This window comes from Panthera onca, chromosome D2 (genome assembly GCF_046562875.1).
Source record: "Panthera onca isolate mPanOnc1 chromosome D2, mPanOnc1 haplotype 2, whole genome shotgun sequence".
NCBI lineage: Eukaryota > Metazoa > Chordata > Mammalia > Carnivora > Felidae > Panthera > Panthera onca.
In genome coordinates this window covers 31,834,955-31,856,776 of record NC_138349.1, presented here as the reverse complement: position 1 = coordinate 31,856,776, position 21,822 = coordinate 31,834,955, and the positions used below count along the sequence as shown (strand labels likewise).

Genomic DNA, 21,822 nt, shown 5'->3' with positions numbered 1-21,822 from the left:
AAAATTTCACACAAAGTTATTTTTTATTTTGATTTTATGGTTCCAATATCTGAAAACCATGGAGGTCTAAATCTGTCTTTTGTTGTTCTCATTATCAGTCATAGTGCCTTATTTTCTCTTATGTTTGTCAATCTCCAAGTGTAGGATTATATGTATTTGTCTTTGGGGATCCCACAGGCCCAAACAGGGTTTTGTTTTTGTTTTTGTTTTTGTTTTTGACGCTTCTATGAGGAGCCAACAAGAACTGTCATCTTGGGACTACTTTAGCTTTTTTCAAATGTCTTTCCTTATTTAGGAATCTCAGGTTCGAGAAGTCTATTTGGAACTAGCCCAAAGTTTGGTCTCTGATCAGTTGATACACAGATCTGTATACATTTACCCTTAGGGCAACACAAGCTCCAAACTTCTTGCTACTCATACTCCCATCCTGGTTTCAGCTTACTTTTTATTATGGACCAGTTGAAGATTTTTTTGATTTCTTGCAATCCCATGATGTATTTAAAAAAATTAACCTCTTCCAGAATCTCCTTGTTTTGGAGTCATGGAATTCTTTATAGTGTCTAGCCTCCCATACTGACAGAAGTCAGAGTCCTGAAAGCTGCTTCTTTTTTTTTTTTTTTTTTTTTTTCAAGTGAGCTCTATGCCCAATTTGGGGCTCGAACTCACAACCCCAAAATCAAATAAATAAACTTTAAAAATTCTTAAAATAAAATAAATAAACATATATATGTATAATCATTGATATTTTAAAATTTCATGAAGCCATGTGTCAAACAGCAGATTAGGCGAAGATGTTAAGGATGTAATGGAAGTTGGATCTAAATAAATCACCCAGAGTGTAATGCAAGAAAACAAGGGTCTGGACATTTTGAAAGTGAGATTGACAAACATAAGAATAATGAATCTAATTTATGGATTTCTGGGGGATAAATGAGTGAGAACAGAGGAGGAGAAATCACTGCTAAGTTAATAGATGATAATTTTTCAATTCCAACAAAAGATAAAAATCCATAACTACCCAAACAGGATTTATAGCAAGCCTTATAAAAAAAAAAAGAACTTTGCACCTAGATCCTTTATAGGAAAACTCCAAAACACAGGGTAAATGTATTTTGAAAGTGACTTAGGAGAATAAAATGATTTAGGAATGAATGACCACCTGACTGTGCAGATTCCACAGCAACAATTCAGGTTAGAAAGCATACTGATCAATAAATCTCTTCCAGGTGCCAAAAGAACCTATTAACCTGGAATCAGAAAACATTTGTCCACTCTAAATTATGTACCTAACAAAATTATCTTTCAAGATTGAAAGCAGAATAAATCTGTTTTGAGATTAATATCTGAGAGAATCTTCCACAGCAGAACTTCTCCAAAAGAATATAAAAAAATTTTTTTTTAATTTTGAGAGAGAGTAAACATGAGCAGGGATGGGGCAGAGAGAGGAGAGAGAGAATCAGAAGCAGGCTCTGTGTGCTGTCAGCACGGAGCCCTTTGTGGGGCTAAAACCTCACAAATCATGAGATCATTGACCTGAGCTGAAATCAAGAGTCCACAGCTTAACCAACTGAACTACTCAGGCGGCCCTAAATTTTATTTTAGAGAGAGAGAGAGAGAGAGAGAGCACTCGTGAGCAGGGGAGAGGGACAGAGGGAGAGAGAGAGAGAGAGAGAGGTCGAAAGGATAAAGATGGGTACACGCTGCCTCAGTTGGTAGGGCATGCAACTCTTGATGTTTCCTTTCGTTTGAAAAATTATTTGTGGGCTGTGTGGGCTATTAATAGTAAATAAGGTAAAATATGCATTTGAAAGTGGATTCAGATATATATTCCCAAAACAGTGAAATTACAGTAAGCAAGGAAAAATATACATGTGAGTAAAGATTCAGATCTAAATCTGAAAAGAAAGCAGCACACACACACACACACACACACACACACACAGAAAGGAAAAGAAAAGAAAAGAAGAAAAGAAAAGAAAAAAAAGAAAAGAAAAAAAAGAAAAGAATAACACAGTATCTACCAGTAGCAGGGGACTGAACCAAAATAGATGAGTTGATGACCTTAGAGGGAGTACCGAATGACACTGAGGACTTATAGATACATTTGCCCTAGGGGACACTTACTGACTAGCTGGAGGCTGCGAATCCAGGATTGACCCTGGAGCTGAAGGTCCCAGGGAAGCAAACAGGTAAATCAGCAGAGATTTTGGTATGTAGAGTTCTGGAAAGACATTGGATATTTCAGGGGTCAGATGAAGGCTTCTAGTCTCCATATCCCCTTAAGGTATGGGCCAAATTTTTCAACGTTTTTTTTTTATTTTTTTAATTTTTTTTATTTTTGGGACAGAGAGAGACAGAGCATGAACGGGGGAGGGGCAGAGAGAGAGGGAGACACAGAATCGGAAACAGGCTCCAGGCTCTGAGCCATCAGCCCAGAGCCTGACGCGGGGCTCGAACTCACGGACCGCGAGATCGTGACCTGGCTGAAGTCGGACGCTTAACCGACTGCGCCACCCAGGCGCCCTGGTATGGGCCAAATTTTGAAGCGGCTGGCCGTGGGAGGCCGAAAACCTCTTTTGGGCAGAATCCAACCTCCAGAAAACCTCCCAGAAAACAAATTTCTGTTTCTCAATTAAAAGCCCTGGAAGGTCTTCCTCTAGGAAAGATAACAAATCAGACATAGGCTAACTCTAAGCAAAACTGTAACCCACTTCCACCATGCCCCCCCTACCCCACACTCAGTCCCAGTTCAAAATAAGACGATTAGGGGCACCTGGGTGGCTTAGTCAGTTGAGTGTCTGACTCTTGATTTCAGCTCAGGTCATGGTCCCAGAGGTCATGGGATTGAGCCCTGAGTCGGGCTCCATGTTGAGCATGGAGCCTGCTTGAGATTCTCTCTCTGTCCCTCTGCCCATCTCCCTGGCTCACGGGCTCTCACTCTCTCTCTAAAAGGAAAAAAAAAAAAAAAAGAGAGAGAGATGATCAACCCCCTCCTCTATCAGCCCAACAAATGAAAGGGTGAATTCTCTATGATGCATGATAACACCACCTGGAGCATATATTTGGCCCTTTATATACAATAGCTGGCATAGTTAACAATTTCTGGGCATGTAAAGACCATGAGACAAATGGACAAATCCACAACTGTAACCAGAGATTTCAATAATCCTTTAGGGTACCTCACTCTGAATTCAATAATTAGGTAGATTCAATAATTAAGGAGACAGAAAATAAGCAAGAAAATAGCTGAACTGAGCAACACTATCCACCCGTTTGACTCCGCTCAATGGCAACAGAATATGCATTCTTCTCAAGAGTGCATTGAACCTAACCATGACTGACCATATTCTGGATCATAAAGCAAGTCTCAATAAATTACAAAAATTCAAATCATACAATATATTCTCTGACTACTATGAAATTAAATTAGAAATTAGTAACAGAAAGATCTATAGAAAAACTGTAATTTTTGGAAACAAAATAACACACTTCTAAATAACCTACAGGTCAAAGGAGGAATCAGGGGTGCCTGGGTGGCTCAGTCAGTTAAACATCCGGCTTTGGCTCAGGTCATGATCTTACAGTTCGTGGGTTTGAGCCCGGTTTCTGGCTCTGTGCTGACAGCTCAAAGCCTGGATGGAGCCTGCTTCAGATTCTGTATCTCTGCCCCTCCCCTGCTCATGCTCTGTCTCCGTCTGTCTGTCTCTCTCTCAAAAATAAATAAATATTTAAGAAAAAAAGGAGAAATCAAAAGGTAAATTAGAAAAGGCTTTGAACATAGTCAAAATGAAAACACAAAATATGAAAACTTGTAGGATGCCTCCAGAGCTGTGAGAAAAAATTCTGTTGTGTGAGCCACTCAGTCTGTGGTATCTTGTTATGGCAGTCCAGGCAAACTAATACGGCCCCAAACTGGAAATAACCTAAGTGTCCATGAACAGATAAATTATTAAATAAATTTGGCAGATGTCATCTTAATGAAGTCATCAAGTCTAGCATCATCCTGTGATTAGTCATATTATGACTTCATGCAATGAAAAGAGTACCTCATCCGTATGGTCTCCCTCCTCAAGTCCCGTACCCTCAGTCTAATCACTAGAACACATCAGACAAATCCAAACTGAGGGGCATTCTACAAAATATTTGACCAGTACTCTTCAAAAGTTTCAAGGTCATGATAAACAAGGAAAGACCATCATACCCTAGAAGAGACATGACTGAATGCAAGGTAGCATTCTTTTAAAAAAAAAATTTTTTTTAATATTTATTTTTGAGGGGCGCCTGGGTGGCGCAGTCGGTTAAGCGTCCGACTTCAGCCAGGTCACGATCTCGCGGTCCGTGAGTTCGAGCCCCGCGTCAGGCTCTGGGCTGACGGCTCGGAGCCTGGAGCCTGTTTCCGATTCTGTGTCTCCCTCTCTCTCTCTGCCCCTCCCCCGTTCATGCTCTGTCTCTCTCTGTCCCAAAAATAAATAAATAAAAAAAAAACGTTGAAAAAAAAATTTTTTTAAAAAATAAAAAAAATTAAAAAAAAAAAAATATTTATTTTTGAGAGAAAGATAGAGTGTGAGCAGGGGAGGGGCAGAGAGAGAGGGAGAGAGACTCCAGAGAAAGCTCCAGGCTCCAGGCTCCAAGCTGTCAGCACAGAGCCCGATGCGGGGCTCAAACTCACGAACCACGAGATCATGACCTGAGCCGAAGCTGGATGCTTAACCAACTGAGCCAGCCAGGCACCACTGCAATGTAGCATTCTTCATTGGACTCTGGAATAGAAAAAGGACAGTAGTGGGAAAACTGCTAAAATCTAGATAAAGTCTATAGTTTAGCTAATCATATTGTTATAATGTTAATTTTCTAGTTTTGACAAATGCACCGTGGTCATGTTAACATCAAGGTAAGCTGGATGAAGGATATTACCTTTGCAACTTTTCTGTAAGTATAAAATTATTCCAAAACAAAAAGCTTATATTAAAAAATTGTATTTACGTACCAGCGTTAAACAAATACAAAATGAAATTGTTTAAAAAATCAACAACTACTTTGGAATAAGTTTAATGAATGATCTGTGAAACCTCTACATTGAAAACTACAGAATATTGTAGAGTCCATTTCTAAATAGCTAAATAAATGGAAGGATAGATTATGTTCATGGATTGGAAGACCCAATATTGTTAAGACTTAGTCAATATCCTTAAATTAATTTGAAAATTTAAGCAATCCTAATCAAACCCCAGCAGGTGTGTGTGTGTGTGTGTGTGTGTGTGTGTAAATCAACAGTCTGATTCTAAAATTCAGATGGTGGGGCGCCTGAGTGGCTCAGTTGGTGGAGCGGCTGACTCTTGATATCCACCCAGGTCTGGTTTCACAGTTGTCAGGTCACGCCCTGCATCAGGCTCTGTGCTGAGTGTGGAGCCTGCTTGAGATTCTCTCTCTCCCTCTGTCTCTGCCCCTCCCCCCCCCCCACATGCTCACACACTCTCTCTCCCAAAATAAATAAGCATTTAAAAAAATAAAATAAAATAAAATTCAGATGGTATTCAAAGGGCTAAGAATAGCCAAGGCATAATAATTCTAGAGGACTCACACTACCTGATGTCTAGACCTATTATAAAGGTATAGTAATCAACACAGTATGTATTGTGTACAAAGAAATTGAACAGTGGAACATAACTGAGAGGTCAGAAACAGACCCACATATGTATGGCCAGCTGTTTTAGGACAAACATGATACTACAGTCAGTGAAGAACAGATAATCTTCCACTAAGTAATATTTAGGCAATTGGGTAACAACATGGGAAAAACCATATCTTGATTGCTATCCCATACTACACACAAAAATCAGTTCCAAGTGGCTTGTAGATCTAAGTGTGAAAGGTACGATAGAATTCTGAGAAGAGAACATCTCCTTCATCTTGGAGTAGGCAAAACTTTAAAAACTAAGACATAAAAGCACAAACCCAAAAGAACAAAAATGGATACATTGGGGCTATATTAAAATTGAGAACTTATGTTTAACAAGATAATACCATTATGAGAATGAAAACGCAATGCACAGAATGAAAGAAAATATTCACAATACACGTACTCCACGACTCATACCCAGAATACATAAAGTACTTATGTGTAAAACACAATTTCACAAGGAATAAATATGTAAAGAAACACAAAGGCAACCCACTAGAAAAATAAGCCAAAGCTGAACAGTCACCTTACAAAAAAGTACTGAAATGGCCAAGAAGTATGTGAAAAAGTGATCAACGTTGCCTGTTATCTACAGAATGGCTAAAATGGGGGGGGGGGGGAGCCAAATGGAGCACCCAGAACATTCCTACACTGATGGTGAAAATGTGAATTGGTGCAAGTATTTTTGGAAAACTGTTTGGCACTATCTAGTAAAGCTGAACATAAGCATACTCTACGATCCAGTAATTCTACTCCTAAGTATAAACCCAACAAAAATGCAGAAATATGTTCAACAAAAGATAGATCCCTGGGGCAACCGGGTAGCTCAGTTGGTTAAGCATCTGACTTTGGCTCAGGTCACAATCTCATGGTTCAGCGCATTGGGTTCTGCACTGACAGTGCAGAGCCTGCCTGGGATTCTCTCTTTCTCCCTGTGTCTCTGCTCATCCCTGCCTCTCTCTCTCTTTCTCTCTCTCTCTCTCTCTCTCTCTCTCTCAAAATAAATAAACTTGAAAAAATGTCCCAGAATATTCACTGGAGGGTTGTTTGTAAATAATCAATTGTTGGAAACTACCCAAACACCCACAAACAGTAAAATGGATAGCATTTAGTGCATTCACACAATGAACAGTACTTATCAATGAGAATGAATGGACACAAACCCATGTTGCAATACATATGAATCTCACAAGTGCGATATTCATCAAAAGAAGCAAAAAACCCACCAAATGACATACTGTATAATTAGTTTTCAACGTATAAGAACTAGTAAAACTAATCTATGCTGTTAGAGGTCAAGATAATCCCTTTGTGGAAAAGGGTGTGCAGTTACTGGGCCCAAGCTTGACCTACATGTTCAATTTGTGAACAGGTGTGTTCAGTTTGTGAAAATTTAACACACCATGCACTTATGCTGAGGTAATAACCAATCCCAGAATTTCAGTGTTTTAAGAACAACACTTGTTCATACTTATATGTTCATTGAAAGTTAGCAGAATGCAGAATGGCTCAGCTCATCAGACTCACTCAAGGACCGAAGCTGATGGGGTAGCTGCCACCTCCAATGTTTCTGGCTGCCATCCCAGGGGGTGGAAAATGCCCAACGGGGTGTTGCATCTATATTCAAATGACCTGGCCTGAAAGCGTCCTATGTATCACTTCTGCTCACAATTAGTTCATTCACCAGAATGAGTCACATGGCCCCAACCAACCACAAGAGGTCCAGGAAATGCAACACTACCATGTCCAGAAGTAGAGAGAACCAGAAACATGCAGTAAACAACATATTACGCCATACTGTCAAACAATATTCTTCTAGAGCATACTTTCTAGAGCTATATGGTTATCCATTACAGGGGGCCTCATTATATACATAACCAATTCTCTTTGCCAAACAATTTGGTTTTATTTTTTCACTATTATTAATAATCTATATTAAAATTTTGTTCTTTGTGTCCTCTACCTTAGGAGTTTTCATATGGTCTCAAATGTCTGCCATTTTGAGAACCTTGTGGGGATCCTGTAAAAGCCTCCTCTGTTTTGGTGATACAACACCTGCTATCTGGATATGCGAAGTTTATTTTATAATTTTATTGTTTTGAAACTTATTTCACTAGGTTTTATTGCTGTTCATTGCCGTTTTGGTATTACTATTGGTGTTACTGAGTTAGATGACTTTCACCAAGAGGTATGCATAAATTTCCTACATATATTACTTCCTTCCTAGAAAACTCCTAATGTCTTAAACTCTGAATGTGTTACACATGTATGAAGAACAAATATCAGTTACTATAATATTAATTATATTACTATAATTATTATTATATTACTATAATGTTAATAACATCAAATTAAAATGTGTGGGTTCATCCAAAGTTGAATCTACTTATTTTACATAATATGTCATACTACACAATTTTGCGATCTTTTTTTTTTTTTTTTGCATTTTTTTTTAAACGTTTATTTATTTTTGAGACAGAGAGAGACAGAGCATGAACAGGGGAGGGGCAGAGAGAGAGGGAGACACAGAATCTGAAACAGGCTCAAGGCTCTGAGCGGTCAGCACAGAGCCCAATGCGGGGCTCGAACTCACAGACCGTGAGATCATGACCTGAGCCGAAGTCAGACGCTTAACCGACCGAGCCACCCAGGCGCCCCTTGCGATCTTTTTTTATGAACTGTGGTATTTTATTAAAATCTGCAGATGTAAAATTGTTTGAAAATTTCAAGCACTTAACTTTGATGTATCCTAACAACTTAAGACAGCTCAAGCTTGAAGGAAAGTTGGGAGTACCTAGTACAACCTTCTCCTTCTAAAGAAGTAAAGAATGAGGGTGCTTGGGTGGCTCAGTCGGTTGACTGTCCGACTTCGGCTCGGGTCATGATTTCACGGTGTGTGAGTTCAAGCCCCACGTGGGGCTCTGTGCTGACGGATCAGAGCCTGGAGCCTGCTTTGGATTCTGTGTAACTCCTTCTCTCTGCCCCTCCCCTACTTGTGCTCTGTCTCTCTCTGTCTTTCAAAAATAAAAAAAAGTAAAGAAGTAGAGAAAGAGGGCCTGAAGAATCAGTGACTCGTTGAAGGTCATAAAGCATTATCAAAGCAGAGTCCCACAGATTTCAAAAGTATAATGATGACTATGGGTCTCAAGTTTCTTGAAGGGTGATAGATCAAAGAATTGACCAATAGAGTTTGCCAGAATCCACAGTGTCACACAATATGAAAGAGCAATTTGTGCAGCAATGTCACTGTCTGTTTGGAACACCTAGAGTTTATTGGCATCCTCAACGCTGCATCTAGGAGAGCATCTGGGGAAGACTCTGATGGAAAGAATATGAACTTTCAGAGAGATGTTAGAGAGTAAATCTGAAAATGACTTATAAGGGGGAATTTTTTACACTAAGGTTACATCAATAGCAAACAACTAGTGGAGATTTTTTTTTTTTTAATGAATGTGTGAAAAAGATCAAAATGTCATTCATCATTTGAGTACTTATTCTCCTTCTCTGAATGTGAAATGTCACCGATTCCATGAACAGAGGAACTGTCCTGTTTATGGTGTATCAGTTTATCTACAGTATTTCAAGTCTTCCATGGTGTATGCTTTGGAATTTGTTAATTCTGCATTTCAACTGATTTGGAAAGAACTCTTATAGATCAATAAGACAATGCTTGAGAAGAAATTACAGACTTGTGCTGTAGGCAAAATAGTAAGTCATAAGCAAATGTAATTGTATAAGACATTCTGTATTAACACGGCTTTGGTGACAAATGACAGCATTTGAACTTATGAAAAGGCATTTCAAGGAGAAATCACAAATCAAAAATATTAATGGGAATTTTTTTCAATGTTTATTTATTTTTGAGAGAGAGAGACAGAGTGTGAGTGGGGGAGGAGCAGAGAGAGAGGGAGACACAGAATCTGAAGCAGGCTGCAGGCTCCAGGCTCTGAGCTGTCAACACGGAGCCCGATGTGGCTTGAACTCACGAACCATGAGATAATGACCTGAGCTGAAGTCGGATGCTTACCGACTGAGCCACCCAGGTGCCCCATAATGGGAATTTTTTTTTAAAGAGTGTGGATCAGTTAGTGGAATTATCAAATATATTTGAATGCTTTTATCATCTTTCAAGGATAACTGTATTTAGTTATTAGTGATTAGTTATTAGTCAGTCCAGGAGCTTTTATTCTCTGAAAATACAACCATTCCAATTAAATGATGTAGAACTTCAAAGACTTAGTGGGTAAGCATTTGTTAAATGTCAATAGCACAGTGTTTAATTGATATAGACTAAGTAAAAAGGAGGTTTGGCTATCTTATAGTTACATATGAAGCCACACTAGCATTTACCTTGATCTGTGAAACACTACAGTGAAAAAGATAAAAACCAAATTACTAGAATCTCTTGAGTTCAGATTCTTCCATCTACCATCTACCTGTTGTGTAAGACATTTACACCCTGTGTGCTTTATTCTCCCCATTTCTAAAATGAGATTTTAAAATAGTACCTATTTTGTAGAATTGTTTTAAATATTAAATAAAATAAAGCAGGTAAAGTGCCTAGCTCAGGATTTAGCTCTGAATCCTCACTCAATAAATACTACCATTATTTCACAAATTCATATAAGTAACTCTGATTTTTTCCCCCTACACTGATAGGCACTTAAGACACCTGTTTTGTGGCTTTTTTTTGTAGTAATATTCACTGTATTATCTGAAAAAGATAATTAAGATTCACCTACAATGATGAAACTACTTTTTATAATAACCTAGTATGATATGATGTGATATGATATATCATATCATGATATATCATATCATATCACATCCAGTACTCTTGGAAGCCAGCATTGGAAAACCATCGTAGGGGTGCCTGGGTGGCTCAGTTGGTTAGGTGTCTGACTTTGGCTCAGGTTATGATCTTGTGGTTCATGAGTTTGAGCCCTGCATCGGGCTCTGTGCTGACAGCTCAGGGCCTGGAGCCTGCTCTGGATTCTGTGTCTCCCTTTCTCTCTGCCCCTCCCCCACTCGTTCTCCCTCTCTCTCTCTCTCTCTTTCTCAAAAATAAATAAACACAAAAGAAAGGAAGGGAGGGAGGAAGGAAGGAAGAAAGACCATTGTATAAGGAGTGAGTAGATGTGATTCCATACCCGGCTCTAACTGCTCTGGTTCCACACTTCAAGATAATTTAAATCTCTAATGACTCTGCACCTGCATTTTCAGACTCATGAAAATAACTGGCTTGGAAGTCGTGTGGATCACTTCTTCTTACAATCAGTTAGTTCATTGACCAGAACAAGTCATCCATTTGCTTGGGTAGCTGGTACACAGTGGGCTCTGTATAACCAGTCTTTCAAAGATGAAATGAAACAAATTAGATGATTGCTCAGTAGGAAGGAGCCATTTTTGTTAGATGGCAAAAGTGTCAGATATGGATTTTGCACATTTTGCCGAAGCTCAGTGAGGACTTTCTGTGATTTTAGCAAACTTTCCTTTTATTACTAAACCTAAACTTTTCTTTGAGGATTTCCTTTGCTTTTAAACACTTTCATTTTGCTTAACTCAGATGCATTTTATACCTTTACAGGCTTAAAAATTGAAACAAATTTTCCATGGAAACAACCTTCATTTGCTATCTAGTTATAAATAACTCCTTTCTGGTGATTCTTTTTTTTTTTTTTTTTTTTTTTTTTTTATTACACTCACCTAACAAAGACAATAGTGAACTATTTGCTTGTTTGTTTCTTTCCTGAAAACCAGATGAACAAAATACCATGTGTTCAGGTAAATAGATCCGCATAAAGATCAACATAGAATATGATTCTACGGGCTTATGGAAAAAAGGCTCTTCTTAACATTAGTGGCCACAAAGACACTATTTTCCATGATTTCCCTCTTCCTATGCTAGTGCCATGGTAATTTTATTACTATGGCTTTATATTATAATATCTCAAAGTGAATGTCTCCTTGTCACATGTCAGATTCTCTGGAAGCAGAATTGGAGATGGACTTTGGGATGCAAAAGTTTTATTAGGGATTAGCATCTATGAAAGGGAAGGTGGGGTGGGGTTGGGGGAGCAGAATTGGGCAAGGAAAGTAATCAAACTAAGATGAAGGTCGACAAAGCCTCAGCCAACCCAGTGAAGTTGACATATGCTGTCAGTGTCCAGCATCAGGCTGAAATGGCCAGGCTATAACCTGCTAACCCTTAATCACCATATCCTGGCAGCCCCAGTAAGATGGGACCTTGGACAAGATAAGTCTCAGCAGCTGAGGCTAACCCTGAAGCTGGAGACTATGTAGCGATCACACTCCTGCAAGGCAGGCCAGGAGTTCTTTCTCAAAGGAGGATCAGGTTGCTCATCTCCTTGTCTAACATACTCTCCTTTGCTCTTTTTTAAAAAACTGACATCATAATTATTCATGGATCTTTGTTTTTCTTTATAAATTTTGGAAAGTTTTTTTCTTTTCTTTTCTTTTTTTTAAGTTTATTTATTTTTGAGACAGAGAGAGACAGAGCATGAACAGGGGAGGGTCAGAGAGAGGGAGATACAGAATCTGAAACAGGCTTCATGCTCCGAGCTGTCAGCACAGAGCCCGACGTGGGGCTCGAACTCACAAACTGCGAGATCATGACCTGAGCCGAAGTCGGCCGCTTAACCGACTGAGCCACCCAGGTGACCCCATGGAAAGTTTTTTCTAATTCCTTTTGGAATTTTGGTTAGAATGCCACAGAATGTATGCCACTCAATGTGGGGAGAATTGACATCCACTGGGTAGTGGTGTGCCACGTAGACAGCATTTGGGTAGTAAGAAGATGACAATCTTGGAAAGGGTTTGTAGAGGTAGCAGGCCAAGGAGGTAGCCAGCATGATCAGGAGATTGCCAAATACAGAGGGGATCAAGCAAATAAATAGACTGAAGTCAATATAAAAAAAATACGGGAGCCTAGAGGTGCTTGGTTGGCTCAGCCAACCAACTGAGCGTCCCAACTCTTGATTTTGGCTCAGGTCCTGATCTCACAGTTTGTGAGTTCAAGCCCTGCATTGGGCTCTGCGCTGATGGCATGGAACCTGCTTGGGATTCTGTCTCTCCTTCTCTCTGCCCCTCACCTGCTTGTGCAGTCTCTCTCTCTCTCTCAAAATAAATAAATAAACTTTTAAAAAAGTTACATTTAAAAAAAAATATGGGAGCTTGGTTTCTCACTGTCAAGGGGGAAAGGCTTGCAAGTATTCAGAGGTACTGGATTGGAATTAAATGCATCAGTGTAAAGTCGTGGTGTTTAAATATATTTAAATATAGATACGGAAGTGGAAATAACTGCATATGTGAGTACATACAGATGATTATATATATATATATATATATATATATATACATATGTTATGTGTATATATATATATATATATATATATATATATATATATGTGTTTCCTAGCGCCGACAATTAATAAGACCTAGTAGCCATGACATCCCAGTAGTAGTGAACACATTGAGCCCAAATCTTGATTTCTAAATACTATCCTCCACCAAAAGTAACCAGGGCTCTGTGGAGAAATGGCTGATTCCAGAGCTGAAATGAGCCTAGAACATTGAGTTGTACCTGAAAATAAGGAAATTGTTTGTAGTATGATGGGGGTATACCAACAGGACAAAGAAGTCAGCTTGAAGTGACTCCCACTGGCAAATCTGGGACAAGTAGGGCATGAAGATAAATAACTATAGCAATACATTACAACCCACTGAATGAAATAGGAGACCATGAGTCTATATTGAGAAAGTAAGTAATGAATAAATAAGTGAAAGGGGAAGAGGGAAAACTTTTTCTTGTATTAGAATGTAAACTAGAAAACACAAAAGAAATGATGAAATAAAGAAATCACTTCTCGATCATCATCATTGTGATGATCAATTCAGGCAATGATTCATAGACCTTAAGGCTGATGGGTAGGGCAAGGGACAGGATATTTGCAGAATCTCAGATTATGTCCCTACAAAATATTTATCAAGTACAAAGGAAACAATGGTGATTTTTTTGGTGGAGGAAACCACTTGACCAGATGAGCAAAATTCTCATCACATTGGTGTGAAGAGTTGACATCATCAGCCCTTGATGAGATACATAGAGAACCCAGCCTCATTTCTGTGCTTTTTCTTGTCCAAATGTATGTCTGATTTGAGTCTAGTCATGAGGAACACTGTTCATGATCATCCTACAGAATGAAAGACCTGTCATTTTTAGGACTGTCAAGGTCATAAAAACAAACAAACAAACAAACAAACAAGGAAAGACTGAGGAATTGTACGGGAATCAAAGACACTGAAAATACATGCAGTTGTGAGAATGCAAGCTGGTGCAGCCACTCTGGAAAACAGTACGGAGGTTCCTCAAAAAACTAAAAATAGAACTACCCTACGACCCAGCAATTGCACTCCTAGGCATTTATCCAAGGGATACAGGTGTGATGTTTCGAAGGGACACATGCACCCCATGTTTATAGCAGCACTATTAACAATAGCCAAAGTATGGAAAGAGCCCAAATGTCCATCGACGATGAATGGATAAAGAAGTGGTGTATATATACCATGGAGTATTACTCGGCAGTCAAAAAGAATGAAATCTTGCCATTTGTAGCTACGTGGATGGAACTGGAGGGTATTATGCTAAGTGAAATTAGTCAGAGAAAGACAAAAATCACATGACTTCACTCATATGAGGACTTTGAGACAAAACAGATGAACATAAGGGAAGGGAAACCAAAATAATATAAAAACAGGAAGGGGGACAAAACAGAAGAGAGTCATAAATATGGAGAACAAACAGAGGGCTACTGGAGGGGTTGTGGGAGGGGGGATGGGCTAAATGGGTAAGGGGCACTAAGGAATCTACTCCTGAAATCATTGTTGCACTATATGCTAACTAATTTGGATGTAAATTTAAAAAAATAAAAAAGAAAATTTAAAAAAGAAAAGAAAAGAAAATACATGCAGTTAAATTCAATGTAACTTCCTGGACAGGATTCTGGACTAGAAAAGGAAAAAAGACGTTGTTGTTACAGAGAGTGAAAATGTCATGGGGTCTGTATTGTATCAATGTTGATTTCCTGACGTGGATGGGTCTTTTGTTCTGTGGACATACACACTGGATATTTAGGGGTAATAAGGAATCAAGTTTGTAGTTTTCTATCAGATTGTTCATAAAAAGACTCAACAACAACAAAACCATATACTGTATATAGATACAAAGAAAGCAGAAGCAAATGTGGTAAGATATTAACAATTGGGGAATCTGTGAGAAGGGAATATAGGAGTTCTAGCAACTTTTCTATAATTTGAAACTATTTCAAAATAGATATGATACAAATGAGTATTCATATTTAATTTTTGGGACAGGGAGAGACAGCACGAACAGGGGAGGGTCAGAGAGAGACACAGAGTGGAGACACAGAATCTGAAGCAGGCTCCAGGCTCTGAGCTGTCGGCACAGAGCCCGACGCGGGGCTCGAACTCACGGACCCTGAGATCATGACCTGAGCCGAAGTCGGCCGCTTAACCGACTGAGCCACCCAGGCGCCCCGAGTATTCATATTTAAAATAAAAGTGAAAACATATGTTCACACAAAAACTTGTACACAAATATTCATAGCAGCTTTACATATAATAGTCAAAAAGTGAAAGCAATAAAATATCCATCAACTGGAATGGATAAACAAAATGTACATCCATATGATGAAATATTAATTGGCAATAAAAAGGAAGTATTGATACATGCTACAACGTGGATGAACTTTGAAAAACATCGTGCGCAGTGAAAGCAACCAGTCACAAAAGACCACTAACTGTACAATTCCATTGACCTGAAATGTCCAGAAGAAGAAAATTCACAGACACAAAAAGTAGACTAGTTGTTGCCAGGGGTTGAGGAGAGCAGGGAATGGGGAGTAACTGCTAACTCATACGGAGTTTCTTTGGTGCTGATGAAAATGTTACAGTAGTGATTGTGGTGATGGTTGCACAGCTCTGTAAATATACCGAAAACCACTGGTGGGTAAATTTGACAGTATGTGAAACATATCTCAATACAACTTTATAAGGAAAAAAATGTCACAGACAAACATATAACATAAAGTCAAAAAGTTTTCTGGGCACACAGGCAGACTGAAAAGGAAGGAACTTTGAAAATCTGTACTAAGCAAGAAGAGCCACTCCCTGAGTAGTTCCACCAAAGATCAGAGCTTCCCTTCTGTCCACCAGGCCTTGTCCCTCACACTAGGTCCCATATCCCCTATAGTACAGGAGGCAGAATAATGTGAAGATTAGGCATCTAGCTCTGCAGTCAGATTGCCTGGGTTTGAATCCAAATCTACTATAACCTATGTGACCATGGGCAAATCGCTTAACTTCTCTGTGCTCTGTTGTAAAATGGGGATACTTGATTGGGTTGTTGTGAGGAATAAAAGACCTAATCCATTAAGAGTGCTTTCAAAAGTGTTACTTACTGGAATTCATTAGAAGCTATGGTTCTTTTGTTTTAGCTTACTTTTATTTTAATTTTTTTTTTAACATTTATTTATTTTTGAAACAGAGAGAGACAGAGCATGAACGGGGGAGGGTCAGAGAGAGGGAGACACAGAATCCGAAACAGGCTCCAGGCTCTGAGCTGTCAGCACAGAGCCCGACGCGGGGCTCGAACTCACGGACCGCGAGATCATGACCTGAGCCGAAGTCAGACGTCCAACCGACTGAGCCACCCAGGCGCCCCAAGTTTTAGCTTACTTTTTGAGAGAGAAAGAAAGAGAGAGAGCATAAGTGGAGGAGGGGCAGAGAGAGAGTGAGAGAGAATCCCAACCAGGCTTTCACAGCATCAGAGCCCGTCGCGGGACTTGAACTCACAATCCGTGAGATCATGACCTGAGCTGCAATCAAGAGTCAGATGCTTAACTGACTGTGCCATCCAGGCACCCCAGGAGACATCTTTCTTTAAAAGGCTCCAATCCATTTTATCCTCTCATTTCTCTGACATCACTTCCCTATTAAAAGCCACCTACAACCAATCAGACAGAAGCTTGATATAATTCTGACCAATGAGTCCTATGGTTCACAGAGGCTACCCCCTACTCTCTGATAGTCACTCTCTGTGCTCCTTGCCAAAACTCACTCCGGGAATGAGGATATGCCTCAGGGAATGTTGTTTTCAGAGGCCAACGTCATAGCTGTTACTCCTTCATGCTCTTATATTGTAACAAGCATCTTGGTTTCCTGTCATCCTGTAGACTGGACAAACAGATGGGAGCCTAATCATGAGAGTTGATACTCATTTCATGCTAACAACGTGTCAGCCATGGTACATGATTGTTTCATTTCATCTTCACGCAATCTCCATCTTGTAGACTATTATCCTCTGTCACATGAGGAAACTGATGACCAGAAAAGTTGTCAAGGCCACACAGGTTCTAAGGGCTGGAATGAAGATTCTAATCAGTCTCTCTGTATCTTCAGATTCTACTCTCTTAACCAATGTGTTGTATTGCTCGATCCTCCCCAGAATGGGAAAAAGCTTGCAGCTGAGATTCTATTCCAGGGTAGCCAAAAGAGTTAGAGGTCAGAAATTATGTGTTAGATATATTTGTGTCCTAAGTGTCTAGGACACTGCCTGACACATGACAGGAGCTCAGATTTTTGTCAAACTGCTCAACTATGCAGTGGAACATCACCTCTCACATGGAATTAAATGAATCTGCTGCATGCAGAGTCCTGCTTCTACTTGCAGGGAGATGAGAGGGTTTGGGAGGCAGAGAGAAATTAGCTAGAATTCTGGTTCTGCTATTTGGTAACGTTGTGATCTTGGATAAAGGCACTTAACCCCTCTGAGTCTTGAATCTATAATCTGGAAAATGTGAAAAGTAGGTAAAAATAATACCTACTTCATGGTATTGTTATTCAGATGGAATGAAATAAAGTTGCAATGTTAAACATACTCAATAAATGATAGTTATTATTAGTGCCCCCTCATCCTTTTTTCCAAATAGGCCTTTGTGAGAGGTCAACTATATGTTGGTTCCCAACTTAAATAAGTGAAGCAACAATTGCAATTCAAAGTGGAGTAGTAGAAATATAATTGAATTAAGAATTGGGAAATCTGGCTTCCTGCCCCCCCCCCCCCCCCCCTTTCTGGCTTTTCTTGTCCACCTTCTACCCAGCAGCTATGCAACCTTGGTCAAGTCACTTTATTTGTCTGGGCTTGTAATTCCATACCTCAAATTAGAGTTCATCTCTGAAGTCTCTAGGATCCTCTTAATCTGCATGTCTGAGACCCCTTAAGAGATTATGTTAAGGAAGTATTACCCTTGGCTCAATCATTTTAAACAGATTATATGGGTAACTGGGAAATATATTCACTAACTCATTTTAGAATTACATGTTGTTGTTCATTTATTTGAAACTTTATGAAGCATGCTTCCTCCCCAAACCATAGAAACTTGGTGAAAAGCTGCAAGACGCAAACCTACCACCTAGTGGTGAGGAAAAGAAGATTCAGATTGAAGATAAAAGATGTCCTGCCATCCATCACATGTGCAGGGTGCCTGTCCTCAGCAATCTTTGATCTCGTATTTGTCCTTTCCCCTCACCACTCAGGATAGTTTTGTGTACACAGAAATTCAATATTTCCTAACTTAATAGTTTGCTCATTTGACAGCACTCTTTAGCCAATGAAATAACGTGGACTTTTGAAAATTGTGGAATAATCATTGGTGTTAGATTTGGGAAGCAGTGATGCCTTTCTACTCATACATCTCAAACCAGTTCTGCCCAAGAGTCCCAAGCAGTCCACCTCTTCTTTTTTTTTTTATTTTTTTTATTTTTTTAAATGTTTTTATTTATTTTTGAGACAGAGAGAGCATGAGCAGGAGAGAGGGAGACACAGAATCTGAAGCAGGCTCCAGGCCCCGAGCTGTCAGCGCAGAACCCGACGCTGGGTTTGAACTTACAGACTGTGAGATCGTGACTTGAGCTGAAGTCGGTTGCTTAACCGACTGAGCCACCCAGGCGCCCCCAGTCCATCTCTTTATGGATAGACACAACATTCCCAGTCCATCTCTTTATGGATAGACACAACATTCCACAAGTGCCTGGTTCAAGGAACCAGGACCGCTGCTTTGAAAAGACACAAATCAATACACCAATGGGATTCTTGCAAGTATTTAATGACTTTGTTTTACCTACTACAGTAATTAAAATTAAGTCTTCATGTTTAAATTTAAATATCTAAAAGCAGGAATGCACCATCTTTAAGCTTAAACCCAAAGGTGAGGAGGAGGCCAGAATCCTAGGGTATTGGGCTTATTGGTAAAGAGGAATCTATTTTCCATTTAAAAATTTTGCTTTTCTAGTCAGCCCCCGCTTTCTCCTTTCGTTCCATTTTCTCTTTCTTTCCCAAATAACAGCCAAGTAATTACGATCAGAATTGTTTAAACGGAACAGGTAGCGTCCTAAGTCCTGGGACTTAATTATCCCAGGTTTTCACCTGAAAATCTCTTTGGTTACTGAAAATATTTCTCGAGCCTTTCTTGAAATATGGAATTATGCTATTTTCCAACACTCTGCTTTACGTATTGTTAATTTAGCCTTATTTTGAAATACTATTTTCACTTTAGTACGATTTTCTTTAACTTCTCTCCACACACGAGGGGTTCCGAATATTGCCACTTTGAGAATTTCGCCTATGATCAATCAGCCTTGCTAGTAGAAACCTCCTCGTTTTTCGTTTAATTTAAAACGCCTGGTTTCCATTTTTACTGTGTTTACGAACGTTGCCCAAGACTTCCAATGACTTAATGAACTACACCCTTCTCACGTTTTACAACTTTGGGGCTATGTGATTCCACGGGCATCCGGGCATTTACTCTTAACTCGGCTTCTTTAAGCTCCCGAGAGGAGCAGTTTCGGCAGAGAAGTTTAGAGAAGCAGTTACCACGGAACTCGCAACAGTTGGTGTCGGGCGATAGGCAGGTTAGAAATGATAGCTGGGGCTAGTTTAAGAAACACAAAGTCCAGGGAAGGGAGAGGAAAGGGCAGCCGTGGCCTTGGGGTACAGTGCGGAGGCGGTGCAGGGTCGCGGTGGAGGGGGGAGGGCGCGCGAGTTCCTGCTCCCGGAAGGGGCATTCCTGCGCCGCCAAAGCAGGCGGCGGCTGCGGCCAAGGAACGCAAGGACCGCAGTCGAGCGCCCGCGCCGTGCCAATTGCTGGGTCGACGCACTGCCAGTCCGCCCCCGTGACGACGCCGGGGCCACGGCGAGGTGAGGCCGGCCCTGCCCCCGCGCCGCCCCCGGCGGGAGGCGCGACGCCCAGGCCGCGGGTGCGTGCGCGGCCCCGGGCGACGCGGCTGGGCGTGCGCGGGGCCGCGGCGGAGGCAGGGCCGGGCGGGCGGCAGAAGATGGCGAGGGTGTGTAGGCGGCAGCAATGCTCCGTTGAGAGACGCGGCTTTCGGCAAGAACTGGACTCGTGGCGCCACAAGCTCATTCACTGTGTAGGTGAGACCCTCCCCCTGCCGCCTCCGGCCCTCGGGCCGCCACGCCACCGGCTGCCCCGGACAAGGGAGGGAGCCGGGACAGAGGGAATTGCTGCTCCGGCCCGCCCGCCCTCTTTGGCTCGGGCGTCCCCCTCCCCCACCCCCCGGAGTGCGGGCGCGCGCGACCTCCGGGCGGGCTCTCCCCCGCTCGGGTCTGAGCGCGCGCGCCAGCCCCTCCCCTCCGCGCGCCTTCCCCGGGGCGGGCACTCGGGCGGGAGCGCGTGCCCCCTCCCTCCCCCGCCTCCCCTTTTCCCCGCCCGGCGGCCCGGCGCCGCCGAGGGCTTATTGTGGAGACTCGCCCCGCGGCGCTGCCGCCTGACTGGGGGCGCCGCCTCCGGTCCTGCGGAGCCGGGCGCGCGGGGGGGGCGGGGGGGACGGGGGCGTGCTGGGCCCTGGCTCAGCCCCCTTCTCTGCTCTGGCCGGCGCCTTCCCCCTCCTGCGCTTCCCCTCCCCCACGCACGGCGGCGCGCGCCCCACTCCCCGCGTGCACGCGCGGCGGCGGGCGGGCGGGCGCCCGGCGCTCGGGCGTGTGCGAGGCGTGAGGTGGAGATGGGGGCGGAGGGAGCCGGAGCTGTCACAGGCCCCGGGTCCGCCTGACCGAGCCAAGTAGGGTGTCATGGCCGCGGGGGGCAGCGGCTGCACTTCCTCTGCGGGCGGCGGTGGCGGCGGCGGCCGGGGAGTTAATCCTCGACGCTCGGGTCGGTGTGTGTGTATTTGTGTTCGGTGTGTGAGCGGCGGGGAGGAAGGGGGTGGGACCGGTCCGACCGGGAAGCTGGAGCGGGGGTCGCTCTTGTCCCCTTAGGGGATTTACCGGAGCCGCCGCCTCGCCGAGAGCCTCGCCGCACCCCCCCTCCCCCCGCCTCCCGGGCCTCGGGTGGCTTTTTCCCCCACGGGCAGGAGGGAGTGTGGACGGGGGCGCCCCGGGAGGGGCCGGGCGGCCGAGCTGCGCCTCTCACACTGTGTGTTTTGTCTGTTTTTCTCTCCCAAGGTCCCGTTTCCCTCTGTGCGGCGGCCGGCGGGACCATAAGGGCTTAACTCATATATTTAACCCCCCTCCAAAAAGTAAGTGGCCCGTGTGGTGTCTCCGCTCCGCCCGCCGCCCCCTAGCCCCAGTCCATCCTTGTGTCTGACTCTCCTGTCCTCCAGCATTGTTATTTCCCCATCTTTGCTTCTGTGCTGCTGCTGTGTGGGGAAATGCTCTCTCGTGCTTTTCCGTCCCCCAGGCCCAGTTCTCGGGGAGGCGCAGAATTCCAGCCCCTTCCTCCCCCTCTCCCCCCGTGGGGAATATTCTTGGGAACCAGGTCTTCCACAGCAGAATCTAGGAGATTTTGTCCGTTCGCTCGGGCCCCTCATCCCCTCCTTCCCGACAGGGTTTCGTTGGAAGGAATTATGCAAATCCTGCTTTCTGGTGTCCATTCAGCGGCAATTTCATGCGGTGAGAAGTTCTCTTTGTTGTGCGAGGGGGAGAACAGACACTGATTTAATAGACATATCTGTTGGGGGGAAGGGTGGAGGGGGTGTGGAGAGGCTCAGTTTGGAAGAATTACAGCACTTGGTTAGCTCAGTGTCTTTGT

At 42.4% G+C, this 21,822-nt stretch overlaps 1 protein-coding gene and 1 long non-coding RNA gene across 8 annotated transcripts in view; both read left to right on the top strand.

Annotated features, from left to right (window-relative positions):
* The window catches only part of LOC132685622 (uncharacterized), a 91,505-nt gene extending 72,750 nt beyond the window's left edge, over positions 1–18,755 (top strand). Inside the window, exon 3 of the long non-coding RNA XR_009613224.3 lies at positions 18,574–18,755. This is a non-coding gene — a long non-coding RNA (uncharacterized LOC132685622). The remainder of the gene's footprint in view (positions 1–18,573) is intronic.
* A 1,305-nt stretch (positions 18,756–20,060) lies between these two features.
* Positions 20,061–21,822, top strand: part of LCOR (ligand dependent nuclear receptor corepressor) — a 157,732-nt gene continuing 155,970 nt past the window's right edge. The window contains exons 1-3 of one of the 7 annotated variants that reach the window (XM_078434681.2): positions 20,061–20,206; positions 21,237–21,310; positions 21,619–21,683. In XM_078434681.2, coding sequence (XP_078290807.1) covers positions 21,638–21,683 — 46 coding nt within the window. In that variant the 5' untranslated portion in view covers positions 20,061–20,206; positions 21,237–21,310; positions 21,619–21,637. The other 6 variants (XM_060643062.3, XM_060643063.3, XM_078434682.2 and 3 more) reach the window with 6 other exon arrangements.